Source organism: Astatotilapia calliptera, chromosome 6, assembly GCF_964374335.1.
Source record: "Astatotilapia calliptera chromosome 6, fAstCal68.1, whole genome shotgun sequence".
In the NCBI taxonomy this organism is placed as follows: Eukaryota; Metazoa; Chordata; class Actinopteri; order Cichliformes; family Cichlidae; genus Astatotilapia; species Astatotilapia calliptera.
In genome coordinates this window covers 20,237,435-20,250,283 of record NC_137427.1, presented here as the reverse complement: position 1 = coordinate 20,250,283, position 12,849 = coordinate 20,237,435, and the positions used below count along the sequence as shown (strand labels likewise).

At 39.9% G+C, this 12,849-nt stretch overlaps 1 protein-coding gene across 4 annotated transcripts in view; it reads right to left on the bottom strand.

Annotated features, from left to right (window-relative positions):
• Positions 1-12,849, bottom strand: part of tbc1d1 (TBC1 (tre-2/USP6, BUB2, cdc16) domain family, member 1) — a 52,671-nt gene that overhangs the window by 15,102 nt on the left and 24,720 nt on the right. For 2 of the 4 annotated variants that reach the window (XM_026170923.2, XM_026170927.2), the window contains 8 exons: positions 11,976-12,118; positions 11,370-11,630; positions 10,174-10,290; positions 9,746-9,859; positions 9,388-9,521; positions 4,339-4,524; positions 1,253-1,414; positions 377-535 (listed from right to left, as the gene is read on the bottom strand). In XM_026170923.2, coding sequence (XP_026026708.1) covers positions 377-535; positions 1,253-1,414; positions 4,339-4,524; positions 9,388-9,521; positions 9,746-9,859; positions 10,174-10,290; positions 11,370-11,630; positions 11,976-12,118 — 1,276 coding nt within the window. The remainder of the gene's footprint in view (positions 1-376; positions 536-1,252; positions 1,415-4,338; positions 4,525-9,387; positions 9,522-9,745; positions 9,860-10,173; positions 10,291-11,369; positions 11,631-11,975; positions 12,119-12,849) is intronic. The other 2 variants (XM_080302435.1, XM_080302436.1) reach the window with 2 other exon arrangements.

Below are 12,849 nucleotides of genomic sequence, written 5' to 3'. Positions count from 1 at the left end.
GCAGGCCAACGATCACCAGTGGTAATCAGGGGTTCAAATGGGATTAATAATGCGTCGGCAGTGTTTGTGGCATACATAGCATTTAGAGAAAATATATTATTTAAAGAAACAACCAACTTACATTTGGCTGTAAAAGAAAGTGTGTAGGCATTTTATGCATACAACGACTGCAATTAGACTAAAGTTATTAGACTTAACTGATGACATAAAATGTGTTTATTTATTTACTGTTTTGAATTAGACTGCGATTCGTAAAATATACACATTGTTAAAAATCACTTTTGTGACATTGACGACATGGGAAAGCGAATGTACCAGGCACATTTAGATAACCCACACGCAGTTTAACCCTGCATGTTAACCGTGGATGCATTACCCAGGTCGATGAGGATGGCATGTTGCTGTGAGGTGAGTTGTTTCAGCAGCTCTTTGTATGGAGTGTGATTAGAAGGGGGCCGGGAAGGGACTGTCTGTGTTAGCCGGTACTGTTCGGCGAGAAACTTCCAGATCTCTCCTCTGTGTTGCCTTGGGACACCTGCCAGACAACGATAAAGGAAGGAGAGGGTGATGAGGACAAACGTGGGACAGAACGCTACCATGTTGAGTGAAACGCGTCCGCCATGTCCAAAGGGATTTCTACCCTTATTGAGTTATTAACTATTTGTACATGCCTGTAGAACTTAGTAACAGAAGTTGTCTCCATCATAATTTTAATCTACTAATATCCCGAGCATCGTTCAATCACCGCTTGCCCGCTTCTTGCATGTAAAATTTACTCTCAGCTTCCTCTCAGATGGATTATCCAGCTTGTATCCCTAATTCACCAGGTTCTCAGACTGCTATTTGTTATATGGTGACCTTTCTGTGTGTAAATACGTGTGTTGGACTCGTTGTTCGAGGCCGTGTGCACAGTAGATAACCTTCCTGTCCACGCTGCAGAACATGCTGATACTAGAAAATGGACAGAACAAAAAGGCCTGATGATTAGAGACATGCACCAGAGATAAAAATGTCAAAGGGAATAGACACCGAGTTCACTGTGCCCAAAAACAGTGAGTAGAATGCCTCGTGGAATTCAGTCACCTTGCTTTTGCCACATTTTAAAAAACAGTTATGAAGATAAGTTACAGTTTTTGGAGCTTTGTGCGTTAAGGTTTGGTCAATATTTGAAAATCTCTGCTGATTTTAAGAAGAATAAACATTTACAGGAGGAACTGATATAGAGCATGTGTTTGTGGAGCCAAGTATGTACCTTGTGCAACTGCAGTATGTATGGTCTCGGCGTCAAATTTGACCTTTGCCCTCCCGGGAGTTCCTAGCATTTTCTCCCACACCAGCGTGACCTCCTTCAGACACGGAGTGATTTCTTCATAGTCCAACTTCAGGCGCTTGTTCTGCAGATCGTTCTCTGATGCTACAAACACAAACACACAAACAACACATGTGAGAAAAAGCAACAACACTGTGCGTTTGCTGGTGGAGCTGAGGTGTTAGGACTCGGTTTCTGAGAACTATTTGAGCCCATCATCTCATCATTATGTGCGCTGCTCAAAACTCTCGGAATTATGCGCTATCGATTTCAGTTTGGTTTTGCGTATTAAAATGAGCCTCACATAGCACCCGTGCACTTTGACAAATTACTAATCCTGACTTTCGTTCGCTCTTTGTTGTGGCAAAGTGATGAGCAGAAACATGCAGCTGCACTGCATTAATACACTTCTCAGCAAAGGTCAGAAGATACAGGTGATAGTGAGTGAAAAGAAAAGAAAATCACTAAACAGCGGTGACAACTTGCTTGATGACTCTTCAGGTTCTTTAAGGAAAGTGTCCCCTTTACATGGCATCCAGAGTGCAATTTACTCTACTGTGCTTAACCATGCTGATTATAGAAACTTTACTGTCACTAGATCTGCTTCTATGGGTGTTTTCTTTGCAACCCCTTCAAAGGAACATAAGACCACAGCTGTCTGTCCGACCCTCTGCAACATCCTGTAGCTGGAATTCTCAATAGATCCCTTCAGTTAGTACAGAAAGTGTTGCTCTAAGCTATGAAAGACACAGCTCTTGTTTACGACCCACAGTCAAAAAAATACCCCGAGGATGCCTTAATTTTCACATGGAGACACACACGTTCTAATTAGCAATAACTGGAGACGTACATAATTGCAACATCCCCTTTATTTATGAAACTTTTTTGTTTGTCTTTTTTGGTTCGATGTAAAGGAAAACCTCCCACTGGACTTTCAGGTTAGTACAGTTTACAAACCAAACAGAAAAACACAAACTGAATTCCGTTGCAACATGTTGACACCAGTGATCAAAGAAGGTGAGGGCACACCCAGCACCCCTCATCTGTTCCTCTCTCTATGACAACACCCTTCCTCTCTCCCTCCCCAAATCTCTTAGCCCAAAACCCATGTCTTCTCTCTTTTTTCTTCTCAGTCAATCCCATGTCTGTATAGTCCCACCACCACCCCCTCCCTCTTCCCCTGTGGATGCCCCCACCCTTTCCGTTCAAATGTGGTGTCCACCCAGTGACCAGCTGCAGCTTGGCTGCGCTCGGGAGAGTGATATCATCATTACAGGAGGACAGAGACAGAGACAGGAGGCCACCCATCGCAGCCGGCACTGCAAAGGACTCTAGGAAAATAAGGTGTAAGAGGAAAAAAGGCTGAATGAATATTAAAAAAAAAAAAAAAAATAGAAAGAAAAAGACTAGCAGCACAATGTTATTAAACAAACTAAGAAATTTAATTTTAGGGCTGCTTTGAACTCACAAAATAAACAGTCTAAGGAAAAAAACTGAAAAAAAGCTGTATGAATACCTTTTATGGGACATAAATCAGAAATGTAGAGGAATGACCTGGAAGGCATAATCTAGATTAATGGGAAAAAACTTGGACGGAGCAGATAGCTGACACACCCATAGTAAGAATAGATGCTGAGGCTGTGGCCATGCCGTCTGTCTTATCATCTGTTCAGAGCAAGCAGTGTCTCGTCACTCAGGAGTGGCACACTGGCAGGAGCCCAGCTAGCGCTCCTTCTCTTTCCTCTGTCTAGCCTTCTCCTTGTCTCCTACTTTCTTTTCTTTCTCTTTCACTGCCGCCGGAAAACTCCACCCTTGATAAAACACAACAGGATAGGATAACCCACCCTGGAGCTGACAAAGATACGCACACATGGATGGACGTGCACGCGCGTGTTTTCATAGTTGACCCACAAACCAGGCGGCAGCGAGAGAGATAAACTCATAGAATGGAGGATACGGAGTCGGGCTCCACCCTGACAAATAACGGACAGAAAGGTGGAGTGCACGCTGTGGGAGACTAAAACACAATAAATCTACAGAGCGCCAAGAAAGCCGCCACACGCTGGCAATGTTTGGATTGGTGTGTGTTTGTGTAGTGCGATCAGAGTGTCTGCGTGAGGCAGAATTGTGAGGCTGTGGTCCCAACTGTATTTTCTTTTTCTTACATCAATATTGACCTTCATTCGTTAATCTAGCACCATGTGCTTGTCAATTTATGGTTCATAAATAGAGGCAGAGGTATGACACATGGCTAGATGGGTGTAGATATGAGCCAACTGGGTCAGGAAAAAGGTGGTGCACTTGGCACACCCATAGATGTGCCTACCAGGAAGCACTTTTGGGCGCGCGCGCGCGCACACACATGCAATAACGTGTTATATAACTTGATCATTTGTGGTTTGTGATTTTAAATAAAGAAAAGTAGGTGTATACTCAATTTGCAAAGCTTTAAGAGCATGCATTTGGAAAGGCGTGTTGCCAGTGTCTTAAACAAAGACTCATCCTACTTTTTAGCTTCCAGAGAAACCAACTCATCGTGTAGTCAATGACTACCGATGAGCCACGTGAAACAAACAGTACCTGCATGTTATCATGTAGACAGAGCGAATTCAGACAGAACTGCAGTAATATTTAACACACCTCAAAAATTTTAGAGTTAAGGGCTAATAAAACACTTTTTCACAGCAATAAAGCACCATTTGGCTCATCCAGTTTTTCTATTTTGTGTGCATTTCGTTTTGATGTGTACATCTCAAATTCAGGCAAACATTGAAGTTTTTTCTCCACCTCAACAGGATGCTTGAGTAGCTGCTGTGTAGATTACGGGCTGAACACCACAACACTGTGAAATGCGATAGCAAAGTTTGATTATATGTCTCACTGTAGGGAAGTTTATTTTAACTTCTCTGTTTAGGGCTATTTTTTAAGAGTTGTTACTTGTAAATATGAATAAATCTCAAAAGTCAGTGTGGGCTCATTGCGTGTATCTGTTTAAAAAAAAAAAAAATCCCTTTATTCATCCAGCTCACCTTGTAGCTTCTGGTTCTCTCTCTCCATCCTCTGCAGGAGAATCTGCTGCAGGATGGCCTTCTTCCAGAGATCCCTCAGCTCCTCTTTGGTTCTCTTCGTCTTCTCCTCAGGCACCGGTCTCATCGCCGAGTCCCCAGATCCTCCACCCACGATCTGGGCCACAACCTGACAGGCATCAGACCCATCTTAAAGACATTTAAAAGATTATCATATTAGCTTACATTAGATTATGTTGCACAAGATGTTTACTGTAGCAAATGTAAAAAAAGATCTTAATTTAGATTGAGAAATGTATCTTTAAAAACAGTTTTGTTGAGCAAAAAAAAAAAAGCAATAAACACTCCAAGTCATTTCAATTTAAAATGAAACAATCACAAATATCTTCTGGAGTTAGAAGCTTATTAATAAAAACATTTATGAGCAGCACATTCACATTCCTTCATCTGGACTAGCAGATAACACGCCGTTTAAGAACTGCAGGCCTTCCGATTAGATTCAGACCCACAGTTCTGGGTTTGTGTGTTAGATGTGTTGTGATTCTTTCACCATTAGCAATGACAATAAGCAAGAAATTTACATTTCATTTACACTTCATTTACATTTGTTCAACACTTCACTTTGTTTACAGGTATGAACAAAACTTTTGTTCATACCTGACAGAGGCGAGTGTCAACTTCTTCTTACTTTCAAACGTGTTGGTATAAAAAGGAACAAAATCATCGTCTCTAAAAAAATTCAAGTAGCCTTCCAGACCCCTCTCTCTCTCTTCTTTCTCTCTCTTTCGGTGAACCTCACGGACACTCATGCAAAACAACAAGAAAATGCTAAACATAGATATATTTGACACAGTTGGGTGCAACACACAGACAGTAAAAAAAAAAAAAAAAAAAAGCGTTTGTGTGACTCCACCTCAAAGTACAGGGTGGATCCCAAACCTCAAAATACCCTGTGTTGTTTAGAGGAGCGACATACCAACTATCCAGATCGCACTTCTCTTTCAGTTCGCGGGAATATCACGATTGATCCTGATCACTAAAATACACACGTACACACATACCTTAGCCTAACTTAGGTATGTAAATCTGATGCTTATCTTGTCAAAGACTCTTCTGAGGAAAAAAAAAAAATAAATATGTAAAGGTCATCCTTTCAATACTACAAAAAACACTCACGCACACCACAATGGCGGGCTTTGTGTAAAACGAGTCTTATATTTGTGGAGTGATCATCTGTTTCTAAGACATGCTGAAACCAGCCGAGTCACCACACAAATTTATGGCTCTTCAGTTATAAAAGAGGTGAAGACAAAGCAAACTCATGGACGACACACACAGAAAGACACTAAGACACTCACACGCGCGCGCACAACTCTCTTAACAGATTCATGTTTCTTACTAGAGAGAGACAACTGCTGCAGTTTCAGCAGAAGACTGGTGACAATTTGTCTTTAGGTGAAAAAATGTCAAACTTTCAAACTGCAATACTTGATGACATTAATTCCCCGCCTACTTACCCCAACTAACACTATGGTACTGCATATTCCTCATAATAACATAAAAACACAAACACACACACACTCTGGCACAAAGTGGCACAATCCACTCCCTGTGCAAACAACCTGGTCAGAACCAGGTTGCAGTACACACACACACACACACACACACACACACCATGCAAAGTGGGTCAACAAGGCTGGCGCTTTCCTCTGGCGCTGTCTATGTATGGACTGTCAACATGACCTTGAGACACACTGCCACTTCCAGCAAAACACACACACACACACACCACGCCCATGACCTCATGCATCTACGCACACACATAAATACACACCCAACAAGTTTAGCACTGCATTCAGCCAGCACAAAGCCCATCACATTGACTTGTTAAAAAAAAAAAAAAGCCCTGTTTTTCCCTTCACTTGCTTGCAGTTGAGCGTCAAAGTAAACTTTGGCTGCACATTTCATTAACTGAAACATTTAACATGCTTCAATTACAGGGCAAATTCATGCAGAAAGACAGACTTCACCAGTCTCTGCACATTCAGTGTTAAAGTGAAGAAAACAACCACATTAGTCCAACATACCAATCTGATTTTATGAAATACAATATCCACCCAACAGACTCCAGTTGGGCGTGTGCACGAGTCAACATAATAATAGGAAAACTACATAATGTTACTTACTCCTGAGAAGAATACCACCTTTGTGAGGATTTAAATATTGCTGAAGGTGCACCAGGGAGGTATTATTTAACTGTATGGAAATCTTTGTAGCTGTAATGTTCCGTTAAAGCCACAAAGCGTAACATTGGGAAATGTGATCTTTGGCACCCCCCAGTGGTTAGATCTTGAGGGCCTCTTAGTTAACATTTTAATAATTTATCTAGACAAAACAACCAACAGGCATTCTAGTTAACAACACATTATGTGCTGCACATACATGTCCAAACAACATGGGAGTGTAGGACACCGCTAGTGGAAACTAGTGAAACTAGTTATTCTCAATGAGTTTTTGAAAAGCAGCAATTTAGCAATTAGCTGATGAATCAAGGAGTCAGTGGACATAAAAACAAAATAAAATCATAATAATGCATGCATGCATGTTACTGAAAGAAACAGTGTACACCCTGTTAGACCAAGTCTTCCAATAACACAAAATGAACACTGACATAACAAAGTACAGAAAACACTTCTTTTTGTAAATAAAATGCACTGTGTGAGAAAACGGTTTTATATCAGCTCACATGGATCATGCTTCTTTCCTGCTCGGTGCTTACTGGCATTACAGTGTGAGAAGCTCAACAATCTCAACTGTCAACACTTCTTCTGTCCTGAGTGCACTGTACATATAATTATGACACAGAATCCAAAGACTTGCAAGCACTAGCATGATTAAGACATGTCCACAAGCTGAAATACAGGCATTTTTATGTCAACATATGTTGTGATTGATATTTCAAAGTTATCTGAAGTCAAAGTAACTGTTCACTACCCAAAGTTATACAGTTTTCTACTTGTAACCATCATACCTTGACGGTATTTGACAAGAGCTGTCATTTCCCAGGCAACAATTACAACTGTTTGCTCAAGGTTTTCAAGCTTTTAGGCAAATCTTCATTTTCAAGCATTCAAATAATCAACCAGCAGCATTAGTGAAGAAATTTATACTGCAGTAACACAAAATTAACACTCCACCAGAATAATCATCTAGTGCAGCTGTCCCCAATCCCCGGGCCACAGACTGGTACCTGTCCGTGAGTCATTTAGTACCGTTGAGGCTTGGGTATGAAATTTATGGTTTTCAGAGTTTTTATCGGTTTTAGCGGTTTGTTTTTTTAAATTATTTTTTTATCGTTTTTATCGTTGACTCTGTTTCCTGGGTCTGTTCCCTTGTGTTATGAATGAATCGTCTTTTTTTGGAATCGGTTTTATTTTGTTGTATTTGTTCACGACACCTTAAAGGCCGGTCCTTGAAAATATTGTCAGACAAAAACCAGTCTGTGGCGCAAAAAAGGTTGGGCACCACTGATCTAGTGCCAATACTGGATTTGTAAAAAAAAACCAAAACCAAAACAAATAAAAAGTACATGAATATATCACAAATTCTTAGTTTCACCTTACATTTTAGAAAGTATCACTTCAACATCAAGAAAGAGGTTTCTGGGTACTATTTGCTCAGTTTACTGATCAATTTACTGATGATATCAAAGGTCTGGGGCTTTGCCAACAACTGTTAGTATAATCAATTCATTACAGCCCTACATAACAACAAATATAGCTGTGATTAACTAAATATAATATAAATATATGTTTAATGCATGACTTCCGTAGGTTAAAAAATAATAATAATAATAAAGAAGTAATAAAAAGTATACTGCTTCCCCAAAATGGAGGAGATGAGAAATTAAAACTGTTATGATAAACAGATAGGGAGTTACGTTTAAGTTATGAATCTCTGCCTTCAACTCTTCTGAGAGTTCTTAGCATAAAACTAAATGAAAGAGTGACACACAGTGGAAATGCTTTGTGTCTGCACCGCAGGAGCAGATTTAATAACAGTGTAGTAACAGCTTACTGAAGCAGCGCAGTCTCAGTTTTGCATATGAGCTTCCTGTTTAGACTCGCAAAAACTATTAAACTGAATAACGTGATTTACTAAGGTATGCAGTAAGCAAGGTACTTCAATTGAGTCAGGTTTAATAGGAAACAATTTATCTACAAATGTTCATGTTCCTGTGACAGTTTCTCCTATGAATGTTTGTGTATCTGAAATGGCAGGTGGAGAGGTTAAGAATGCGAGTGCAAACTGGGAACAGAGAATGTTAAGCCTAAGCTTTGACCCTGTTTTTTTTTGTCATATGTTTTGTCATTTCTACACAAAACTTTGTCCTTTATCTTTACTCAGCAGTGTGCACACACACAAGGTTTGACTTTTAGTGTGCTAAAAGTCTTGCTCTAGTAACACACACTTGTACCCCTCTCCAGCAATTTCATTTACAGCAGGAAAAAAAAGTACTTTTTGTAAAGACATTACTCACTCCCTCATCAGTTCTGCTCATTTTCAGCCTGGTAATTTGCAATTGCTAGAATGCATTGGTCATTACATGAAGTGGCTGTGTCATGTTTATATAAATCAGCATACTGTTAGTTGATCACCCACATAATTTTCTACTCCATCAGCGCATTTGTTAGCCTCATGCTAATTTGTCATGCTTAAGAAACCTGGGCTTTAGCAAAGAAAAGCATGTACACACACTCTTTATGGAGTGTGTTTTCACTTTCAGCTTTGCAAGCCGCTGTCAGCTTTTCTGTTCTCAGCTTAGAAGTGGATCCAAAGTTAAAATTTACATTAGCCATTAGACAGACTAATATACCAAAGATAAACAGGAATACAACTAATTTCACACAAGAATTGCTTTTTAGAGCATGATGACAACACAGCATGTTGGGGTTATCTACAGTCTCAAGAACAATGAGGGGTCCAGCATGAAGTGAATTATGTCTTTAACCATGATTTCAAAAGTTTTAAGTGTGTGTGGGTGTCCCTTACCGATGGAGTCTGTGCCTTTCTGAGGAGTAGCGACCCGCAAGAAGATCTGCTGCCTCCACGAGTGGCGGCGGCTGCGCTGAGGGCTTTCCCCGACCCCACCAGCTGCACTTGGTGTGGAAAGCGCCACTACATCACTGACAGCACAAACACCCAAATACAGAGATGTAGTTACAGATGTGCCCTGATAAACAGTCAATAGATAGATAGAACTTACTTTTTACACATACATGTATGCATGCATGTGCATGTACACATATCAAAACCACTTCAAAGACTGTATGAAACCAGAAGTACAGATTATGACTTTGCTATTACTAACAGACATTTACACTGACTTTTGGTACGAGTGTGTGTGTACCTGTTCTTTGGGTCAGGGCAATCATTCTCTCGGACAGTGGCCAGAAATGGAAATTTCAGAAAATTAGGGACAGATGAGGAGGAGTGGAGACGAGCACGGAGACCACCCAGAGGACTGAGATGCAGGTGGCGATAAACAGAAGGCAAAAACAAATGAAAGAACAATCGTGGAATCGCATCCTAACAGAGACATGCAGACGTAATTCCATCGATATCACCAAAAGCATGATGACATTTTCTGCTGAGGTGGAAAAAGCTGAACACAGCCCAGCGATTATAAATGAGGGATGAATTTAGCATGTCTCTGTCTGAATGGCGAACTACAGAAAAATACAGAACACAAGACTACAGGAAGGTATGAAAAGTTAGTACGAGAGCATTTAAAAACACAAAGAAAAACATTAGTTAAACTAAAAAACAGATTCTCACCTTCTTTTACTGAGCCGGGCTCCAGAAGAAGGTGAGGAAGGAGGATGAAGGAGGAGAGAAGAGTGGGACGAAGGACAAGGAAGGGCAGGAGGAAGAGCAGAGTTGCATGGGACGTGTCTGAGAGTCAGTGCGAGTGCAGAGAGAATGAGAGGAAGTAAAGAATATAATGGGCAATGACAAATGTATTTAAACAGAAGGAGAGTTTCAGAGTAACCGGTATAGAGTTAGGAGAAAAACATGTGACTATAAGTGCATATGCATCATATAAACAAGATTTTTGTCAAGCATGAAACTACAGAATATTGTGTTTTTATCTCTATATGGTCTATATGAGTAAAATGAGTTTGATCAACCCATTTTGTATTTGATATCAATCACTTAGAACATGTTTTTACCAAACTCTGAAAAATGTTAGAAACATGTAGATTTAAAAAAAAAAAAAAGAAAACAGAGAAAAAGGTTTGCAGAAGGCTGAGATAGAGAGCAAGTAAAGCCAACATCCAGGAAGAGGAATGATGCAGTAATCCACGTACAAGTTTCACTTTCTTTTGACACAAATATGCTGGTGTCACTGAAAACTCAAACATGACAAAAATCCTCTTAACACGTTTGGGAAAAGATGATACTGCTTGCTCCTCATTGTCATAGACTTGATGAACCACAGTATTAAACGACAACACACACACACACACAGCTTCATTACTACTTGCAAATACCATAGTTTCATTATCTTTTTCTCAAAGTGACAAAGCGATGTGTACTCTCCAAACTGGCTTTGCAACCCTTATTCTGGGAACTGAGGTAAACCGATACAGGGTGTTAGACCACAAGGTAAAAATACCATCACTATAACCATCAACTTTTTAAGCTATAAAAAATATCTAAATTAAATAAAATACTAAAACCAATCCTTTTCTAAATTTCTCATAGCAGCGAGTTCCTTTACACACATGACATTGTACGCATCTTGAAGACACAAATAATCATACTGTATTTGTCTGTTATTAATAAGTGGCACTATTTCTCTTTTATATGTTCATTACGTTTTGATATCTTATAATATTCATTAAGTTGCCTTATTATTACAGTCAACTGTATGAAAGCACAAAGTAAAATTTAACAAATACTATCCAAATAAAATTTCTACTAGTCTATCTGTAAACACACACACAGAAACACTCACATGCTCTACTCACTTGCTCTGGTGGGGAGTGTCCGTGCTGACGGAGTAGTGTCGCACAAGCTTGTGCTTGGTAGCTGCAGTGTGGTCCTGTGGTGGGTGAATTAGTATGTGCTCCGGTGAGTATTCGGCTGAGGAGGGGGTGGCAGGGTGGCTGAAAGTGCTGGCCCGGCGGCGGAAGCCCTGTGGCTGAGCATCCCCGGATAAAGAGGAGGAAGAGTGTGACAGCGGCAGAGAAGTGTCAATGTGCTTCAGGTCTCCTGTTGAGTTGTGACACCTGAAGATAATAAAAAGGAAAGGAATAAAAATTCATGAATGCAATCATTTCTACACAAGTCTAAGTCTATGATATGCACCACATAGTGAGAGAAAGCTTAATGTGATTTTAAACTTAATCCAATGTACCGCTGAGCAGAGAGTATACAGTGGGTACAGAAAGTATTCAGACCGCCTTACATTTTACACTCTTTGTTTTATTGCAGCCTTTTGCTAAAATCATTTAAGTTCATTTTTTCCTCATTAATGTACACACAGCACCCCATATTGACTTGAACAAGTTCTCACCTTTAAAGCACTGAGTAACCCGAGATATGAGGTAGCCTTTGCATATAGGAGCGTTTACCTGAGAGGGCTGGTTGATCGCTGATGAGCAGGCAAAGGATCATCTAAACAGGGCTGATCCTGGCTGCTGTTGACAGTACAAATAGATGAGCTGCTCTCACTTCCCTCGCTGTTCTCCCTTTGAGCTCTGGCCTTGCTGCTTCCCTGCCATTAACAAACACACGTGTGTTAAACACATGGTTTTTACCTGTGAGCAAAGATCACAAACCAAGACACACAACCTTCCCAACCAATTTCTCAGTGCTTTACTCTATATGTAAAGACTAAAAACTGCTAAAAATAAATATTATAAATATGAACTCTCTCATCCTAACGGGCTGCTTTTTTTCCTGTTACACTGCAAAAACAATGAATAAAATAATGAAAATATATTAATACAGGTTTGCATAATCTATACTTTCAGCTTTATTTCAGCCCCGAACTGTTCACTACACTTTATGTGTAAACTGAGCCATTTTGTCAGTAGATATTTGCTGTGCTTGTTTTCACTCCAAGTCCTAAGCTTTTTTTATCTTATCTTCATGTGTTCTATTGAGCTTTTTATCTAAGTGAGAGGGATGGCAAGCAATTAGTCTGATAGTTTATAGGTCCTCATTTAATTTAAAAAAATATCCAAAGCCTGAAACTGAAAATCAAACACCTACCTATGAATTAATATCAATGTACAGCCACGATTTATTTCAATTTACATAAAATAACAGCACTTCTTGCATGTGGAAAAGCTAAGCTAAATGACTACAACGGTGTAGCACTCTTTGGGAGTGTGGGAGTGGGAATTGTTAGGTACCCACTGTTTTGCACTTTTTAAACACCTACATATTAACATGGGAAGCACACACATGGAGAAAGACATTTATTATAACAACTGTATTTGC